The following is a 21331-nucleotide window of genomic DNA, read 5'->3' as shown; positions in this document are numbered from 1 at the left end:
ACGCCCCCTCGTTGCTCTGCTCTCCCGTCCTTCCCCCTTGCTGGCCGGGGTGCTCGGATTTGGGTCTGGGGACTGCGCATGGAGAGGTCCCTTAGGTCGCTACCCTCTGTCCATCACGTGAGGTAAGAGGAAGGCGCTTTCTGGGTCCCAGAAGCAGGGAACTGCAGCCCTTGCCTCCCTGTCACTGCCTTCAAGGGGTCTGTGGGAGACTCACTTTCCACCCATTATTCACAAGTATTTATCGAGGGCCTATTCTGTGCCAGGCATTGTGCTTGGTGCACAAGTTTTACATCATTCCTGCCCTTAAGAAGCTTAATTTGTGTTTTCCATGCCTGCAGTTGGGGGGACCAGATGGCTAGTCTCTGAAACTGAGTTAAAACCTGTCTGCGTGGCAAGGCAGGACCGAGGAGACACCATAACAACCCCTGTGCTTGCTTCAAGCTGTGTCTTTTTTCTGGCTGGTCTGCCCCTAGTCTCCTGGAGATTCACTGCAAGGATATCAAGGCAGCATTTAACAGGGACACCAAGGCCAAGCCTGGGAGACGTCCCAGGGAATTGGGGGATATTAGCACGTGGAGAAGGAAAGAGTGGCAGGCAGCTTGAAAGACATGCAAACTCACAGCTCTGCCAACACTGCTTCAGGCTGATGGAGCCCCTGTGCAGGAGCTGCGAGCAGGGCTCCTAATGGCTGTGATATTGAGAGCATTCCCAGTTGAAAGAAGAGGTGTTTTCGATGCCTGTCAGTCTAGAACCAGCGTTTCTCCTGTTTAATCTCTGGTTATAATTCAAATTTCTGTGCACTGTGGTTCTGTAAAGCCCCGGCCATTCCGGCGTGAGGGCGAGAGGGTGGTCCCATGTCCTGGGAGAAGAGGACGACTGGGGTTTGGGCCACTCGGTCCCCCTCCTCAGCCTCTCTGGCTGACAGCCCCGGTCCCCGGCCCGGCAGGCACGCACCTTCACACCGCAGCACGGCACTGTTCCAGACCACGCTGCCCTCCTTCAGGATGCAGGTGATGGTCTCTGAACCCTGAGTCCCGAGGAAGCCTTCATCGCAGAGGAAGGAGATGGAGCTTCCCAGCTGGAGGCTGTCACCAAACCGTTTGCCGTTTACTGGAACGCCCGGATCTGGACACTCATTGTGTCGAAAAGCTGTGTGGATAAGGGTCAGGGATGGGATTAGACAGAGCTGGCGTGCAGATAGACCCCCAAAGAAAATAAGCTTCATTATCATGGTCAATCCTAGACCTCCCCCACTTCCCCAAGAGCCTGGCATGCTGGGGGGAGAGCTACATACCCTAGAACCACACTGGGCATAAAGCAGGTACTTGTTAAACTTGATCTCCTGCCTTCCTGAGCACCTAATCCAACTTCATTCTAAAGCACATTTATAGATCAGGCAGGGGGCTGTTTCTCCTGTTGGCTCATTTACACCAAATAATGATTTTGTGACGTAGGTATTATTACCCCAGTTTACAAATAAGGAAACTGACGCTCAACATGGTTAAGGAGCAGATCTGTGTCCTCAATGTCAAATCCATTCCATGCGTCCCTACCTTCAGACAGCTATGGGATCATTTATGTTGCAGGTGAACAGGGCTCTAAATCCTGTGACACTAACAGATACCAAGCACCATAAAGTAGGTGCCCTGGAATTAACCCTGTCTGAAGCCATTCCCTTCATTTCCTTGCCCCTTGTCAGGCTGCCTCTCACTCTGTCCAGGCAATTGATAATACCATGGCGGGGGGTGGGGGGCGGGGGGGCGGGGGGGCGGGAGGAAAGAGTCAGAACACCTGTGGGTTTAATCAAGCTCTGCCTCTTATTAGTTACATGGTTCTGGGCAACTTATGTAATCTTGCTGAGCCTCTGTTTCCTAACCTATAAAATGGGCCATTCTGAGATAGGAATAACATGAAAGTTGATTTGAATTTGCAAGTGGCGAATGCTTGGTAAACACCTGACAGGTGGTCAGTACCCCTTAAGTCTGTGTTCCCTTCCTTCTTCCTGTTCCCAACCTTCCTCCAACAGCGGTGCCCAGTTCTCACACTCGAGTCCGAGGCCACGCCCTATTTGCATCCCTGCTGTTTTAAGGACGGTGGCTTCCCAGTGGAGACCAGGCTCCACGGCTGCAAGGGCGTGGGCCACTTTAGAGGCCTCTGAGATTCCCTAGTGATTGAAACACTTGCACAGTCAGAAACAGAAGCAGCCCTGGAGGCTGTCAGATCATCTTGCTGGAAGCAAACCTGGCGATCCTTCCTACTGAAGCTGGGCTGAGGGAGCATCTGACACAGAGATGATCTGGATGATCCCAGCTGAGCCCCGACCCCCTTCCCTCTGAAATGCAAGCTTAAGTCAGCCCAGACATCAGTCTCCCAACCTTTCCTCATTAGGAACTTATGACCATGAGCTTGCCCTCACGTTTAGAAACATGGGGTGGGAAGAAAAGTGGCACTTGGGGCCCAGAAGTCCAGGCATTTGTCTATTCAAAACCCTATCAGTCACACAGACACACAGATACACAGACACAGACACAGACACACACACACACGTGTACACACTGAGCAGGGATATGGAGCTATTTCCAATACCTTGAAGCAAATGCTCTAAGTCAAGGATTTAAATACTGCCCAGTTCTACCCATGTACCTTTTCAATCTGTTTCCTGGCAGGTGAAAAGGGACAGATCTTAGCTTAGGAAGTTTCTGTTGTGGGGTTGGCAGTGATGCCCGCAGGATGCTCCCACAGTAGGTGCTCAGTAAAGAGCAGCTACTCTCATCTTTGAACAAAATACTCACATGGAAGAAGGACTAGGTTTCCTCTAAGGAGCTCTGGGGGTGGAAACGGGATCCCTGAGCCTTGTTACAGGGACACAGATTTCAGGTCATCATGAGGGGAAGCCCCGAGTGCTCTCTAACTGTGGAGAGAGCTGTTTTGTGGGGGATGTGAGCTCCCTGACATTGGGTAAATTCCAGCTCTTCCCAGACGATCGTCAGTTGGGACGTGACTGAGGAGATGCACGTCCTGCGGGGGAGACTACACTAGTTCCCAAACACTTGCCCATGGACTGTGGTTTCACTAGCTACATCAGAATCACCCCAGAAGCCTGTAAAAAATGTAGATTCTAGGGCCTCACTCCTTAGAGATTTTGATTCATCAGGTCTATGATGGGGCTCAGATTTTTAAAAGTTATTGCTACCTATCCAACCCACTCTATCTGTACAAATGCACAGAAAATTATCTGTAATGTCTGTAATAGTGTTCACCAAATATTGGCAAGAATCATCTCTGGGTGGGGGGATCTAGGGTGGTAGTCAGCATTTCTTCCTTGACCTGCCCCTGTTTTTTGACTACTGATGTATTAGATGTGTATCATTTTTACAATGGTGGAGGAACCTTCGAGAGGAATGCTGGGTAAGAGCTTGATCATCAGGTCGGGTTTGCTGCTTTCTGCCTCTTCCTCCTGAGGATTTGGCATTTGCTCCTGTCCTGGAAAGTGGGGACCTACTGGGATATGGTTTTCCTTGGAGACTATGAGTATTTGTTTTTGACCCAGGTCCTCCATCGGTGTATCCACACCTGCTTTGAACCTGTAGAGTCTTCGGCCCTCCCCATCCTGGATAAATGGGCTTCCCTGGGACAGCTCTTACCCTTCTTTTTCCCACTCCCACTTCCCAGGAGGGAAGAAAGAGCATTTAGCCATTCATGGATCTTTCCATTCAATAAACATTTACTGATCCTCACCATGCACCAGACCCTGCACTGGGCAGAGGGCATAGAAAGATAACTAATACATACCCCCATCTTTCCAGAGCTCATGACATCATGGGAAATTAGGGATGAGGACAGATAAACTAAAAGCCAGTGCTGCAGTGCTAGACTGGGAAGATTAGGGAAGACAGAACTGGGCTCTGCTTCCTCCTGCCCACAGATGATGGGAAGACGAGTGCCCTGGAGGAGGCATCCCTGGGAAGATGGATTGTTTCTATCAAGTCCAGCATCCTGAAGAAGGTGTTGAGGGAAATATCAGGGAAGGGCTTTAGCTTGGAATCTGGGGTCCCCAATGACCCCTGTTTGGCACTTATTGTCTTCAGCTCAACTAGACCCTGGGGATAGATGGAACAAGGAAGCAAGACCTCTCTGCCAAGGGTGGGAGGGGGGCTGGGCGGAGATCAGTTCTATCCGAAAGTGCCAGAGGGACAAGCGCTGCGTGTGTGCTGGGTGCGTGGGGCGGAGCTTGAACTGGGGACTTGCATTTCACAAGCGGCCTCTGGGAAAGGATCTAGTTAATCTGCTCAGACGGACCCAGCCTCAGCCCGCTCTGAAGATCTGCCATTGGCCAAGTTCACCGGGTCTGTAGCTGGTTCTGCCCCGAACAGCACCTCTTGCTACCTTTGCTGCTTGCTGTTTCTACTCTCCAAGCTTCTGCCCCGCCCAACCCCCGAGACACAGAAACGACAATAATCACTGCTGAGCTTCAGTTTGCTTCTAGAGAAGGGGCCAAGGGTTAAAACTGGAGGTGACAACTTTGGGACTGTGGCGCTGAGAGGGGCCATGAGGAAATGCCCCGAGAGTTGGCTCTAATGAGTCTCAGAGCCAAACAGAAACACTGCTCTAGACTTCTGTTTCTGATTTGACTATGGGAATGGGAACTGGCAAAGCAAAGTGTGAGCAGCCCCACGGGGGATACATGAAGTCGGCAGTGAGTAGGCATCCAAGGACTTGGGGGAGCACATCAGAGAGGCGTCAGTAGCTAGAAGAGGACGGGGAGGGCTTGCTCTCCCTTGGGCCCTTCCTGGTTCTAACTGGGCCTTCTAGGAGGGGGAGGGTGGGAGGGAGAAATGAGGTCCCAGGCTCCTTTCACATTATATGGCACATCCATAGGAAATAAATGCTCAAAAGCGAGCGATGCCACAGAAACGAACGCTTTCTGCTTTTCCCTTCATGCTGGAGCCCCATGCCTGGCTCCGCAGCCCTGCAAGGCTTTTGGAACTGGCCCACCCACATCAACACTCCTCTGCTGGCGCCCCCTCCACTGGACATCCCCAGAGGGATGGTCAGCTGAGGACACAGGCTGGACTCACTAGTAAAGGTGATGTTGAAGCCCCTCTTCCCCGTGGAGTGGTCGGTCTGGAACTCAAGACGGGCCACGTGGCCGCTGCTTGTGATGGAGGAGGGGAGTTGGTTTCCCGAGAAGGTGCCCAAGACTGGGGCCTCAGCCGTGGCCCCATCCTTGATGACCAGGAAGTCAAACTGAGGCTCCACATCAATGTCATTGAAGGCCAGGTGGATGCGGCTCTCGGGCCGCGCGAGGATAAGCCAGACGCAGTGAAGGTGGTTGCCGTAGTCCTCCGGGTAGTTAGGTGACAGGACGACCCCAGAGGGGCTGGTGAAGTTGAAGAAGCAGGAAACTGCAAGAGAAGAGCCAGGGAGGTCAGTGAGCATCCCTGGTATTGTGCCTGGGCCCCTGAGGGCTGGCGGGGGGGCATTTCTTAGTGTAAGAGCAACAGAGAGAAAGGGTGACATGAGGGCTGGGCTGGACCGGCTGGGCTCTGAGCTCTAGGTGGGAGACATGCTGGGTTCCATGCCACACGTGGTGTTGGGAAGGGTCCCTCTGGCAAGCCACAGACAAGGTGGAGCTGGTCCTCTCCTGGACCTGTCTCCGTTTCGGTGAGCCCACCCCAGGCAGGGTCTGCATGCTTCTCGGTCCCTTGCGTTGGGGAGAAAAACCACCATTCAAGCTTAAATGTAGTCCCAGTGCCTGGCTCCTTTTAGCTGGTGGTGATCCCCTGGGTGGTAACCAGGGTGGAGAGATTCCAAGTCCATTGTTATCTTTTAAACATTTTTAGTGGGGAAATGATAGGTGTGCCCCTGGGGATTCTACCAGCCTCGAAGCTACAAAACTATGCTAAGGAGGTGCTAGGTAGGCACCATCTTTCAGAGCCCAAAGCTTTGGAAGAAACTGGGGGAGAGAGGTGACAGCGCCTTATCTTGAGGCCCTGCACGCATTCCAAGGATCGACTCTTCTGAAAATCTTTATTTTAAACCCTTTCCATGCCAGTAACTAACAGACCCTGGAACAAGGCTGAGGCAAAGCAAAGTGCTATAAATGGAAAAACAAACAAACAAACACTAAACCAAAATTAAAAAGAAAAATAACAGAATGAAAAAAAATTGCAACAAATATGCCAAAGGGCAACTATCAATATTGAATTAGAGCTTTTATAATTGTATAAGAACATCACCAAGATGACCAAAGAGTGTGCTCAGAGGATTCATATGAGAGAAAATAGGATTAATATGAAAACACAGTCCATTTCACTAGAAAAAAAATAAAAATAAACAACCCATACTGTTGCGGCTTCATGAAAACTCATACGTATTTATTGCCAGTTGCACAGTAAAGTTGATACAATCCTTTTGGAAGGGAGTGTATGCATTCTTATCAGCAGCCACAACACTATTCAAATATTCTGACTCAGTAATCTCTAGGAATTAATTAAAAAGTAAAAGAGCCACATGGACGAAGATGTTTATAGTGACATAATTTTATTACAGAGGAAAAAATGTGAACAACCTACATGTCAGCCCAATAATGCGAGGTAAATTATAGTCTTTAATGTGGTGCAGTTTGAACACAATCATTAAAGTGATAAATATGACCCTGTAGAAAGAAGAATGTTAAACATTTTAAAGTAAAACAGTACATCATAAAATTATACGCATGCTTTGGATTATAGCTATTAAATATTTACTTATATATGGGTAAAGACTGGACATGAGCCCCCAAATAAAAATTGTATTAGAGTAAAAGGTTTGGGGGTGATATTTTTTCAAAATGAAAGCAATATTTAATTTTTCTGACTGCAAAAATGATATAGGCTCATTGAAACATTTTTTAATATATAAAACTGTAAAGAAGGTAAAAACGAATATGGACAAACATTTAAGTGCCTTTATAACATTTATAGTGATGTTTGGTATTAATTATATTGAAATTAAAGTAAGTATAATATTTGACTTATTAATTATAATGAAGCTAAGGTGAAAAATAATAATAAAATCATGTTTGCAAAAGAAAAAAAAAACACAAAACAAAGGGATTGGTGATTCCTTCCGTTGAGCGTCTCCTCTGCCTGACTACGCACCTTCCCCTTTTCTGCATTAGGTATTGCTTTTTCAACCTGCTACTCAAAGCCCTCCCATCAAATTCAGCAAAGTGAACCTGGTCTCGAGGACACATTCAGTCTCATCCCTATAATCTCTGTATTTTATAAGTATTGGAAGTTTGAGTCAAGGGGAGAGAAGGACATGAAAAAGCTTTTAGGCAACACAAGGTATAGATAATAGTAATTACCATTGTATATTATTGGGCGTTTACTAAGTACAGGCACTGTTCTAAGTACTTTCATCAATTACTCAATTTAACTGTCACAATAACGGCATGAGGTAGGTACTGTTATTAACCCCATTTGAAAATGAAGACACTGCGGCACACAGAGATTAAGTAGCTTGCCAGAGCTGCGCGGCCAGTAGATGGTAGCAGCGAGTTCAAATCCACGCAAGTCCATGCAAATTCAAATCCACCTGACTCCACGGGCCAAGCCCTTAGCCACCCAGCAACACCGTCTGCCAGTATGAGAACAGTACTGCTCACTAAGTCTAATAGTGGAGTTCTTGGGGGTGTTCCTAGAATCTGTTAAAGATTCATCTGTTAACCCCAAGCATTATATCAGCCCTGAACTGGAGGTTCTAGGCTGGACACAGATGCCCCCACACAGCTATCCCATCTATGGCTTTGTGGTAGTCCAGCTGGAAGCATAATACAAATAATGAGGAATCTGAAACCAACAAAGAGCACTACCTTGAAGACAGAAGGGGAAAAACCACATGGCCTGTCTACCAGCAGAACAACATCAAGGCGGACCAAAGACAAAGAAAAGCTCTACGATTTCAAAGGCACTGAAAGCATGAGAACAAACGGATTTGCTGCAGAGAATTTAATTGACATCACCTGAGTCCCCACCCCGACTCCATCACTCTGTCACATTTTTTTCTTTATACCCTTTATCCAGAGTTGCCATGTTGTAAAGCTCCAGGGGCACCATTTTGAGCAGCTATATATGGCTGCTCTACCTATCACTCTCTAAAATTACCTTGTTCACTGGTTTGTTTATGGTCTGTCCCTCCCTCTCCCCAGCACACACACATGTACTCCACAAGGGCAGAAATCTTGTCTGTTTGATTTCTCTGAATCCCTATGGCTCCCACAATGCCTGGTACATTGTTGGTGCTCAATCAATATTTGCTGAATGAATCAATGAGCATTTAATGGTTGATACCATCTGAAGACATGGTGACATGGCTACGCGTGCCTCACATCCCCATCCCGTTCCAAGTCCCAACCAAAAGAACTGACCGAAGTCTGTAAAAATAGGTGGATACCTGTGTTAGCTCTGGGAACATGGAAAAAATACTATGTTGTGATCCTCAATGTATGTCTCTTAGACACAGTACAGATCTGTCCCTAAATAATTTAGAGTAGAAAAGAGTATGACCCAGCCAAATTGTTAAAGAGCAAAGACAACAGAAACCGCTTCCAGTATCAAAGACCTCAAAAAGTATATTATCCATACAACACTAAAGAAATACGTGAAGATGTTTTCAACCCAACCAAGAGTTGAATCAAAATGCAGAACTCAAGTATGAGAAAGTTATGCTTAATAAAAAATGAAAAAAGATTGGTGATAAGCAAATAAACAATATAGTAAAGAATCTAAATAATTGCTATAAACATAGTTAGAAAACAGACTGCAAGTGTAACAAGTATTTGTTGGAAGAGAAAATAAAAGATATCACTCCTGCCCAAACCCCAGGGTAAAATATTGCAGATTATTCTGATGTAAAGTATAAAGTTGAAGCAAGGAGATATGCTAATTTCCTCATTTTGTAAGAAATTCTGTTATATAGTTCCTGTGGTTAATTAGAGAAATATAGGTTAGGGTGTGTCTTTAAAGATGTTAAGTGTAATTAGTAATAGACTATAAAGTAGCTTATCTTCAAAATTACCAAAGGGGAAAAAGCAAAGCAGTCAATTTAGCAAAAACATGGAATTCAAAGGAAACAACAAGGAATCATAAAGAGGGGAAATGTAAAGTAAGATGCTGAAAAAGGGGGAAAAAGACAAAACATCATTTATGATAGTAAATGTATACAGGTTTATCTGTCTTAGAAAAATATAACCCTCATTTTGGGAAAAGACACACAACTTAAAGTGACTCAGAATAGTCAAGAATAAGGAAATGGGCCAAGATAGCTCAGACTTCAGATTAGAAGAGTGTTACAATTTACCAATGCCCACGCCCCAAAGATTCCTGTTTATTTGGTGGAGTGCACCCAGGGCATCAGAGGTTCTAAAAGCTTCCGGGTGATCCTGATGTGCAGCCGGGGTTTGAGAACTACTGGTGAAGGCAAATGCAAGCCACAAAAAAAGGAGTTTTAATACTAATATCAGACCCTTGGATGTTATAATATCACACCAGACTCTTGATGATTCTTTTTTTTCAGTCCAAGAGTCCTCTGGACTTCTACCAAGAGACATTTCTTCTTGCACCTGGAAAGAGATGGAGCTGATAAACTGACACTAATAGAACAGAAATGTGGCCCTGTAAAGCTCAGTTTTCTATCCCAATGTATAATTCAGACTTGTTACAATGAGGGCAGGAAAAGGGAGTGTGCATTGTCCAACAAAGGTCTAATCTCTCTCACTCTGGAAAATTAGGTTTACATATTACAGTAGAATGTTTCTGTTGGAGAATAGAATTTGCTTCTCGGTGTCCCAAATGAGGATAACAAAACGTATTGTGATTGGATCTCATCACTATCAATCACCCAGGTAAAAGAGAAAGATGAGGTACGCTCTCCCTTTGGAAGCAGTTACCACGTTGTGCTCATGGATTTTGACCTTGGATAAGCCTTTAAATGGTTCAGACTTTTGAAAAATAATAAAGGTGGAAACCTCATTACCAAATGGATGTATCATTACTGTGTATAATATTGGATTATTATTCAATAGGACCTTGAGTAAGAAATAAAAGTTTTGTTGAAAAACCCTCTTTTACTATCTTTTCCTCAGGTGTTGTCACTGCTAGTTTCAGTGCTTTCAAAATGGTAATTCAGTTACTAGGGACCCAATGAGACAAAACAAAATCTCAAATCCAAAGATGACATTTAAAAAATGGATGACGTGCACATTCCAAAATGAAGATATGACAGTTATGAAGCATTTGGCCCCAAAGTGCTGAAACAGACAAAATAAACTAATTTTAGCACAGTGGTTAAGAATTCGCCTGCCAATGCAGGGGACATGGGTTTGAGCCCTGGTCCAGGAAGATCCCACATGCCCGCGGGGCAACTAAGCCCATGCACCACAACTACTAAGCTTGTGCTCTAGAGCCCGTGAGCCACAACTACTGAAGCCCGTGCACCTAGAGCCCATGCTCCGCAACAAGAGAAACCACCACAATGAGAAGTCCGTGCACTGCAACGAAGAGTAGCCCCAGCTCGCCGCAACTAAAGAAAGCCCATGTGCAACAACGAAGACCCAATGCAGCCAAAAATAAATAAATAAAATTTAAGAAACCCAAAAAAACGTAAGAGTTGGAGAAAAATATACTAATCTGAAGTCAAAAGTAAATAAAGTGGATCTGTAAAATACTGTGAGTGTGTATATGTTATATGAAACTCTGTAACCTTCAAACAAGGAACACCACCTTCTTCACAAGTGCCCTTGGAATATTACAGAAATGGACCCTATATTGGGCTACAAAGAATTCTCCATAAACTCCTCCACAAAGCAAAAACTGTTGGGACACATTTTCTATTCACAGTGCAAATAAACTACAAATCAATAATAAAAGAATGACTACGAACCTGTAGCCTGCGAAAAGGAGACCCCAAACACAGTAAGTTAAACAAAATGAGAAGACAGAGAACTATGCAGCAGACGAAGGAGCGAGGTAAAAACCCACCAGACCAAACAAATGAAGAGGAAATAGCCAGTCTACCTGAAAAAGATTTCAGAGTAATGACAGTCAAGATGATCCAAAATCTTGGAAACAGAATGGAGAAAATACAAGAAACATTTAACAGGACCTAGAAAAACTAAAGAGCAAACAAACAATGATGAACAAAACAATAAATGAAATTAAAAATTCTCTAGAAGGAATCAATAGCAGAATAACTGAGGAAGAAGAATGGATAAGTGACCTGGAAGATAAAATAGTGGAAATAACTACCACAGAGCACAATAAAGAGAAAAGAATGAAAAGAATTGAGGACAGTCTCAGAGACCTCTGGGACAACATTAAATGCACCAACATTCAAATTATAGGGGTCCCAGAAGAAGAAGAGAAAAAAAAAAGGGACTGAGAAAACATCTGAAGAGATTATAGTTGAAAACTTCCCTAATATGGGAAAGGAAATAGACAATCAAGTCCAGGAAGTGCAGAGAGTCCCATACATGATAAATCCAAGGAGAAACACACCAAGACACATATTAATCAAACTATCAAAAATTAAATACAAAGAAAAAATACTAAAAGCAGTAAGGGAAAAGAAACAAATAACAGACAAGGGAATCCCCATAAGGTTAACAGCTGATCTTTCAACAGAAACTCTGCAAGACAGAAGGGAGTGGCAGGACATATTTACAGTGATGAAAGGGAAAAACCTACAACCAAGATTACTCTACCCAGCAAGGATCTCATTTAGATTTGACAGAGAAATTAAAACCTTTACAGGCAAGCAAAAGCTAAGAGAATTCAGCACCACCAAACCAGCTTTACAACAAGCGCTAAAGGAACTTCTCTAGGCAGGAAACACAAGAGAAGGAAACGACCTACAATAACAAACCCAAAACAATTAAGAAAACGGTAATAGGAACATACATATCAATAATTACCTTAAATGTAAATGGATTAAATGCTCCCACCAAAAGACATAGACTGGCTGAATGGATACAGAAACAAGACCTGTATATATGCTGTCTACAAGAGACCCACTTCAGACCTAGGGACACATACAGACTGAAAATGAAGGGATGGAAAAAGATATTCCATACAAATGGAAATCAAAAGAAAGCTCGAGTAGCAATTCTCATATCAGACAAAATAGACTTTAAAATAAAGACTATTACAAGAGACAAAGGACACTACATAATGATCAAGGGATCAATCAAAGAAGAAGATATAGCAATTGTAAATATTTATGCCCCCAACATAGGAGTACCTCAACACATAAGGCAAATGCTAACAGCCATAAAAGGGGAAATCAACAGTAACACAATAATAGTAGGGGACTTGAACACCCCACTTTCACCAATGGACAGATCAACCAAAATGAAAATAAATAAGGAAACACAAGCTTTAAATGACACATTAAACAAGATGGACTTAATTGATATTTATAGGACATTCCATCCAAAAACAACAGGATACACTTTTTTCTCAAGTGCTCATGGAACATTCTCCAGGATAGAGCATATCTTGGGTCACAAACCAAGTCTTGGTAAATTTAAGAAAATTGAAATCGTAGCAAGTATCTTTTCTGAACACATGCTATGAGACTAGATATCAATTACAGGAAAAAAACTGTAAGAAATACAAACACATGGAGGCTAAAGAATACACTACTAAATAACCAAGAGATCACTGAAGAAATCAAAGAGAAAATTTAAAAATACCTAGAAACAAATGAGAATGAAAACGCGACGACCCAAAACCTATGGGATGCAGCAAAAGCAGTTCCAAGAGGGAAGTTTATAGCAATACAATCCTACCTCAAGAAAAAAGAAACATCTCAAATAAACAACCTAACCTTACACCTAAAGCAATTAGAGAAAGAACAATAAAACCCCAAAGTTAGCAGAAGGAAAGAAATAATAGAGGTCAGATCAGAAATAAATGAAAAAGAAATGAAGGAAACAACAGCAAAGATCAGGAACTAAAAGCTGGTTCTTTGAGAAGATAAACAAAGTTGATAAACCATTAGCCAGACTCATCAAGAAAAAGAGGGAGAGGATTCAAATCCATAAAATTAGAAATGAAAATGGAGAAGTAACAACCGACACTGCAGAAATACAAAGGATCATTAGAGATTACTACAAGCAACTATATGCCAATAAAATGGACAACCTGGAAGAAATGGACAAATTCTTAGAAAAGCACAACGTTCTGAGACTGAACCAGTAAGAAACAGAAAATATAAACAGACAAATCACAAGCACTGAAATTGAAACTGTGATTAAAAACCTTCCAACAAACAAACGGCCAGGATCAGATGGCTTCACAGATGAATTCTACCAAACATTTAGAGAAGAGCTAACACCTATCCTTCTCAAACTCCTCCAAAATATAGCAGAGGGAGGAACACTCCCAAACTCATTCTACAAGGCCACCATCACCCTGATACCTAAACCAGACAAAGATGTCACAAAGAAAGAAAACTACAGACCAATATGACTGATGAACATAGATGCAAAAATCCTCAACAAAATACTAGCAAACAGAATCCAACAGCACATTAAATGGATCATACACCATGATCAAGTGGGGTTTATCCCAGAAATACAAGGATTCTTCAATATATGCAAATCAATCAATGTGATACACCATATTAACAAACTGAAGGAGAAAAACCATATGATAATCTCAATATATGAAGAAAAAGCTTTCAACAAAATTCAACACCGATTTATGATAAAAACTCTCAAGAAAGTAGGCATAGAGGGAACTTACCTCAACATAATAAAGGCCATATATGACAAACCCACAGCCAACATCATTCTCAATGGTGAAAAACTGAAACCATTTCCACTAAGATCAGGAACAAGACAAGGTTGCCCACTCTCACCACTATTATTCAACATACTTTTGGAAGTTATAGCCACAGCAATCAGAGAAGAAAAAGAAATAAGAGGAATCCAAATTGGAAAAGAAGAAGTAAAACTGTCACTGTTTGCAGATGACATGATACTATACATAGAGAATCCTAAAGAAGCTACCAGAAAACTACTAGAGCTAATCAATGAATTTGGTAAAGTAGCAGGATACAAAATTAATGCACAGAAATCTCTTGCATTCCTATACACTAACAATGAAAAATCTGAAAGAGAAATTAAGGAAACACTACCATTTACCATTGCAACAAAAAGAATAAAATACCCAGGTGTAAACCTACCTAAGGAGACAAAAGACCTGTATGCAGAAAACTATAAGGTACTGATGAAAGAAATTAAAGATGATACAAACAGTTGGAGAGATATACCATGTTCTTGGATTAGAAGAATCAACATTGTGAAAATGACTATACTACCCAAAGCAATCTACAGATTCAAAGCAATTCCTATCAAACTACCAATGGCATTTTTCACAGAACTAGAACAAAAAATTTCACAATTTGTATGGAAACACAAAAGACCCCGAATAGTCAAAGCAATCTTGAGAAAGAAAAACGGAACTGGAGGAATCAGGCTCCTGTACTTCAGACTATACTACAAACTACAGTAATCAAGACAGTATGGTAGTGGCACAAAAACAGAAATATAGAGCAATGGAACAGGATAGAAAGCCCAGAGATAAACCCACGCACATATGGTCACCTTATTTTTGATAAAGGAGGCAAGAATATACAGTGGAGAAAAGACAGCCTCTCCAATAAGTGGTGCTGGGAAAACTGGACAGCTACATGTAAAAGAATGAAATTAGGAACACTCCCTAACACCATACACAAAAATAAACTCAAAATGGATTAAAGACCTAAATGTAAGGTTAGACACTATAAAACTCTTAGGGGAAAACATAGGCAGAACACTCTATGACATAAATCACAGCAAGATCCTTTCTGACCCACCTCCTATAGAAATGGAAATAAAAACAAAAATAAACAAATGGGACCTAATGAAACTTAAAAGCTTTTGCACAGCAAAGGAAAACATAAACAAGATGAAAAGACAACCCTCAGAATGGGAGAAAATATTTGCAAATGAAGCAACTGACAAAGGATTAATCTCCAAAATATACAAGCAGTTCATGCAGCTCAATATCAAGAAAACAAACAATCCAATCCAAAAATGGGCAGAAGACCAGATAGACATTTCTCCAAAGAAGATATACAGATTGCCAACAAACACATGAAAGGATGTTCAACATCACTAATCATTAGAGAAATGCAAATCAGAACTGCAATGAGGTATCACCTCATACCAGTCAGAATGGCCATCATCAAAAAATCTACAAACAATAAATGCTGAAGAGGGTGTGGAGGAAAGGGAACCCTCTTGCACTGTTGGTGGGAATGTAAGTTAATACAATCACTATGGTGAACAGTATGGAGGTTCCTTAAAAAACTAAAAATAGAACTACCATATGCCCCAGCAGTCCTACTACTGGGCATATACCCTGAGAAAAACATAATTCAAAAAGAGACATGTACCACAATGTTCATTGCAGCTCTATTTACAATGGCCAGGACATTGAAGCAACCTAAGTGTCCATCGACAGATGAATGGATAAAGAAGATGTGGCACATATATACAATGGAATATTACTCAGCCACAGAAAGCAATGAAATTGAGTTATTTGTAGTGAGGTGGATGGAACTAGAGTCTGTCATACAGAGTTAAGTAAGTCAGAAAGAGGAGAACAAATACCGTATGCTAACACACATATGTGGAATCTAAAAGAAATTGGTTCTGATGAACCTAGGGGCAGGACAGGAATAAAGACGCAGATGTAGAGAATATACCTGAGGACACGGGGACAGGGAAGGGCAAGCTGGGACGAAGTGAGAGAGGTGCATTGACATATATACACTACCAAATGTAAAATAGATAGCTAGTGGGAAGCAGCTGCTTAGCACAGGGAGATCAGCTCGGAGCTTTGTGACCACCTAGAGGGGCAGCATAGGGAGGGTGGGAGGGAGGTGCAAGAGGGAGGGGTATGGGGATATATGTATACATATAGCTGATTCACTTGTTATACAGCAGAAACTAACATAACATTGTAAAGCAATTATACTCCAATAAAGATGTTAAAAAAATAATAAAAGAATGAAGAAAAACCCCTAATCACCCAAAAAGTTATAAAACCCTTTCCTAAATAAGTTCTTGAGTTCAAAGAGGCAACAAAGGCTGTCAGTACAGACTACTTATCATAACAATGATGATACTAGGCCAAAGCTGTATTTGAGAGAAAATTAATAGCCTTATTCACTATTAAATAAAAAAGAAATAAGTGAAATGAGCATTTAAACTAAGAAAGTGACAAAGAGAATAACTAACGAAAATTAAGGAGAAAAGGGAGAATAAACTTAATAAAGATAAAAGCAGAAAAAAGTTAACTGAAGAGACCAGCAAAAGAGAAACTTCTCATTGGTCTACTCAAGAAGTAAAGAGGGAAGATATATACATAGAGACAGGATAATAAAATTAAGGAGATAAGCCAATTATAAAAGAATAGTATGTATAACATACTAATAAAATTGAAATATTCACAAAACGGAGAATTTCCCAGGAAATTTTAAATTACAAAAATTGTGTGAAGAGAAAAACCTGAGGAGACTGGAAAACATTTAGGGAATAGGTATTTTTAGGGCCAGAGCTTTTAAATTTTAAGCAAGCTATAGTAGCTATGCTATTTAATTAATCTTGATACAAATATTCCCATAAGATAGTATGTATGATACACATATTCACACTCATCTACTCACACATCAATACATCCACAGTATAAAAAAATCTTATGTGTAAAGTGCTACCAAATCAAATTCAGCCCTAAAACAATAAGCAAACATGACCTATATAATAAAATCAACAAAACTTTATTGATAGGCAGAAAAGAAAATTGAAAAATGAGAGACAAACTTTTTTCCTGGATGATGAGTTCATATTGTTAGATAACAATTATCTTCAAATCATTGTATAAATTTAACGTAATTCCAGGCAAAATTTAACGTAATTCCAGACAAGGCCCACAGTGAATTTTTTTTCTGGCGCTTAAAACAACTATAAGATCGATCTGTTGAGAGAGACAAGGAAAAACAGCATATGAGGTGCTAGCTGTCATTGCAAGACGTCATATGTCTTAGCCCATCAACCCTCACAGCAGCCCTCTGAGGTGGATACTATTATTATCCCCATTTTACAGATGCAGATGCTGAGTCCGGGTGTTCAAGTAACCCGCCCACAGTCACAGGCATGTAAGTGATGGGGCTGGGATATGAACCCAGTCAAGCTGGTTCCAAAGCCCAAGCTCTCAACCACAATACTGATTTTCTTCCAGTGGCAGGGAGGTTTGTCAACTCAGATATTAAAACATATTATAAAGCTGCAATAATAAAATCTGTAATGTATCAACTTCAAAGGCGAGTTCAATGGAACCAAAAAAGAAAGTTCAGAAAAGGATACAGACATCCAAAAATGTAATATATGATGAAGGGGGATTTTTAAATTAGCAGGGTAAAGGTTGATTGATCAATAAGGGATGCTTGGACAAATGGCTACCATTTGGATCCGGAATGAAAAAATTAGATCCACATTTCACTCAGTATACCATAGAAGTACTAGAAGAAAATATAAGGAATATTTGTATAATCTCAGAGGTGGGGAAGGACTTAGCATTACACTAAGGTTAGAATCATAAAGGAAACAGTATTTTAAGTTACAGAAATGAAAAACTTCTGGATTTCAAATATCACCATAAAAGGTAAATAGTGAGGACTAAATGAAAAGGAAATATTTGCAAGATATTACAATTAAATATTTACTATGTTTAACATATGATGAACTACAATTCCACAAAAAGATAAACACTCAATATAGAAGTATGGGCTAAGGTAATTAAGAGGCAACTAACAAGTGAATAAAGTTGGTCAATAAAGATTGCGGAAATGTACAATATTATAAGAAAACAAAAACTTCAAACAGTAGGGCTATCAAGTTGGCAAAGAAAAAACAGACAGCATGGAACTTTGCAAGAGGATGGAGAGAAGCTGGCAGGGTAGATGGAGACAAAGCAGATGAAGGTAGGAGGAAAAACAAGAGAGTGGTTTCCAGAAGGAGGAAAGGGCTATCTGTCCGGAAATAGAGTGGAGCATCTGGGTAAAACCCATTGGGTTTTAGCAACAGGAGGCTCATTGGTGACCTCGGTGAGAGCAGTTTCCAGGTGTGGTGGACACAGAGGTCAGAACGGATGGGGTGACAAAGGACTGGGAAGTGAGGAGTGGTCACAGCAAGGAAAGACATCCCGTCAAAGGAGTCTGGATGCGAAGGAGAGTATTCAAGAACGGGAAGGATGTGGGAGGTGTGAAGAAAGAGTTTTACTTTTAAGAGAAGAGGGACCTGGGGAAATTTAAATGGTGATGGGAAGGACGTGGCAGAAGGGAGAGGCTGAGACAGAAGAAAGAGGATGAATTACATGAGGCACAGATTCCTGAGAAGGTGGGAGGCGAGGGGGAATCTATAGGAAAATTTTTGAAACAGTGACTCTTCGCGAAAGCAACCTGGTGGGTCATGGGCTGGATGCTAAAATAAAAGAAAAAAAACAAAAACAAAGGGAAGAGAATGGGAAATAACTGAGTGCATTATAGGCATAAAGGTAAGTACTGTTTGTGAATCTGTTTCAGTCATGTGTGAGTGTGTGTGTGAGTGTGTGCTGCACTGCATTTCTTACTGTTAGTTTAAAGGTGTTCGAAGGTACCTGATCTAAAGCCAAAATGGGATGCATAAGCTACAGGGGGATTGGTTTTTGACGGGAGAGAGGAGTGAGCATCTCTGGTATTAAAGGTGGGAAGGTGAGAGGAAGGATGGGGATGGTGATGATCTGCAGGCTTGGTGTCTTTGGAATTTGGAAGTTGAGGACGTCGTCTGCCAGGTGGGAGACAAGGTCATTCTCCAGGGTAAGGTGAGGAGGGGGGCTGTTCCCAGGATGGGGTGGGGGAGTGGAGAATGCTTGGCATAGCTTCCATGGGGAAGAGGAGAACAGACTGACTTAAGAAACACAGATAGATGCTGGGCACTGTGGCAGGCTTGATTGAGACTGGTGACCTTGAATTTGTAGCAGCACCAATTTGCCTGGTTGGGCGATTTTCTCCAGCAGTGCTCACCCAAGCAGGAGAGGCCCAATCAGATTGTTCTTGCTTCACTGTGCATCTCTGAACCAGTAAACTGAGGTAGCTCTGCTGATGAATGCTAGAACTGAGCTGGAGCCAGAGGCTTTACAAAGCCACTAATGAATTCCTTTCACCTCTTTCTGCTCAGAAGCTCAGGGTACAGTAGTTTTCATCTGAGGTATTTCAACATCTCTGGCACTGGAGCTGGTGAGAGTTATTATTTAACTTCCTTGGGCCTGAGGAAGCTGGGCGAGGTTTTCAAAGTCACATGCATGAGGCTGAAACTGGTCACCCAGCCGGGCTCATCCTTATCATAAACAAGATTAAGTTAATGCTGGGTTCTCTCTGAGGAGAACTGAGGATGCCTTCTAGAAACTCATACACATTCCAAAAGGAGCATCAGGCATAAACGGATGACGCTGTCCACATATTTCCTGAGCATGGAACATGTCCTCTTCAATTCATATTTGATGTAATTTGATTGAAAAGCCATGAATTGTGTCAAGTTTTTGTGTTTCTTTGTTTTGTTCCATCCCCACCTCGCAGGCAGGCAAAAGCACAGGCCCCCTGCGTTAGGTGAGCAGGGCATTCGACAGAGCTGAGCCCTCCCCCATTCCTGAAATGCTTCCTTTCTGTCTCCTGTGCAGGCCCATTTGCATGGCCTTGGAATGTCTCCACCTAGCTGGCGTACTAACGGAGCATCTGCTGTGCGACAAACACTAATCTAGATATGGGAGGCAACCAACCAGACAGATCAGCAAGTCCTCAGCTGGCATGAAGTTTACATTGTAATAGGTGGCAAAGAACATAAGACAGAGTGAAGGGAAAAGAGTGAATGGGGGGGGTGCTTGCTTTCAATAAGGGGGTCAGTGATGGCCCATCTGAGGAGGCGTCTTCTGAGATGTGGCCAGCTGTCCTAAGGGAAGATCACTCCAGGTGGAGGGAACTGCAAGTGCAAAGGCCCTGAGGTGGGAGCGAGCTTGGTGTATGTGAGGGACAGAAGGGAGGCCAATAGCGCAGGAGCAAGGTGAACCATGGAGCTAGGAACATGACATGAGTTGGAGAGGATGGCAAAGATCTTTTAGACTCAGGAGGAGTCTGGATTTTATCAGAGCAAATTAAATGAAATATGGCCAAAACTGAACTCCTAGTCCTTTTTCCCAAAACTGGTTCTCCTAGAATCTTGCATCTGGAACATTCCCTGGCATCAGCTCTGCCGTCACCCAGTTATGGGCTTTCCCTTGGCCCCTTCCTGCTCCCCACCACTCTTCCTTATGCCCTTGCCTCCTAAATGATACTGGTAGCCCAGACCCTCCCACACATTCAGACTTGGTATGTAACTGTCTGATGTACATCTCTACTGGAGATCCCACCAGCACCCTGAATGCATGTCCAAAATTGATCTCTTTATTTTCCTAAGCCTCCTTCATTCCTTATCTCCATGAATGACAATATCCAGTTGCCTAAGCAAAATATATCAACTTCTTTTCCCTTGCTCCCAAATCCAGTCTGTAACTAACTTCTGCTGATTCTATCTCTTCAGTGTCTCTTGTACTTGTCACATCCCCATCACACCCTGTTAAGTGAAGGCCCTCTTCCTACTGCAATAGCCTATCTGGTTTTCTGTCTTTAAATCTCATTCCTTTTGAATCCATCCTACCTATTGGCTCCAGAATGAATTTTGTAAATCACAAATTCTCATGATATTTCATCTTTGCTTGGAACTCTTTAAATAAAGACCCCCTGTTGCACAGAAGATAAAGCCTAAACTTCTCAAAAGGGCACAAAAAGACCCGCAAAGACTGAAGGCCCTTGCCAAACTCTTTTATCATTTTTCCACCTCCCAACTCTCCCTGACATTCCAGCTATATTAGATTACTGCAGCCCTACAAATGTGCAAGGCTAACGCCAGGTCTTGCTCTGGCTATTTTTTCTTTCTAGAATGTTCTCTCCTTTCCATCTGGAAAACTGTTATGCATCATTTCTGTAGAGTGCTGTGTGTCCCCCCCTCCATTTATCCTTCCTAGCTGCAGCCATAGAGTCTGTACACCAGGCTCATCCCACTCAGTGCCTGCTGAGGTCTGAATGTTTGCATTCCCCCAAATTCACATGTTGAAATCCTAATGCTCAAAGGTGATGGTATTAGTAGGTGGGGCCTTCGGGAGTTACT

The 21331-nt window shown here is 42.5% G+C and overlaps 1 protein-coding gene across 6 annotated transcripts in view; it reads right to left on the bottom strand.

Annotated features, from left to right (window-relative positions):
* Positions 1-21331, bottom strand: part of CSMD2 (CUB and Sushi multiple domains 2) — a 661810-nt gene that overhangs the window by 246387 nt on the left and 394092 nt on the right. For all 6 annotated transcript variants that reach the window (XM_061184511.1, XM_061184512.1, XM_061184513.1 and 3 more), the window contains exons 14-15: positions 5079-5405; positions 955-1149 (exon numbers count right to left, since the gene is read on the bottom strand). In XM_061184511.1, the coding sequence (XP_061040494.1) occupies positions 955-1149; positions 5079-5405 (522 nt within the window). The remainder of the gene's footprint in view (positions 1-954; positions 1150-5078; positions 5406-21331) is intronic.

Source organism: Eubalaena glacialis, chromosome 3 (genome assembly GCF_028564815.1).
Source record: "Eubalaena glacialis isolate mEubGla1 chromosome 3, mEubGla1.1.hap2.+ XY, whole genome shotgun sequence".
Taxonomy (NCBI): domain Eukaryota; kingdom Metazoa; phylum Chordata; class Mammalia; order Artiodactyla; family Balaenidae; genus Eubalaena; species Eubalaena glacialis.
Note: the sequence above shows the minus strand (reverse complement) of the source record. Positions and strands in the feature narration are given on the sequence as shown.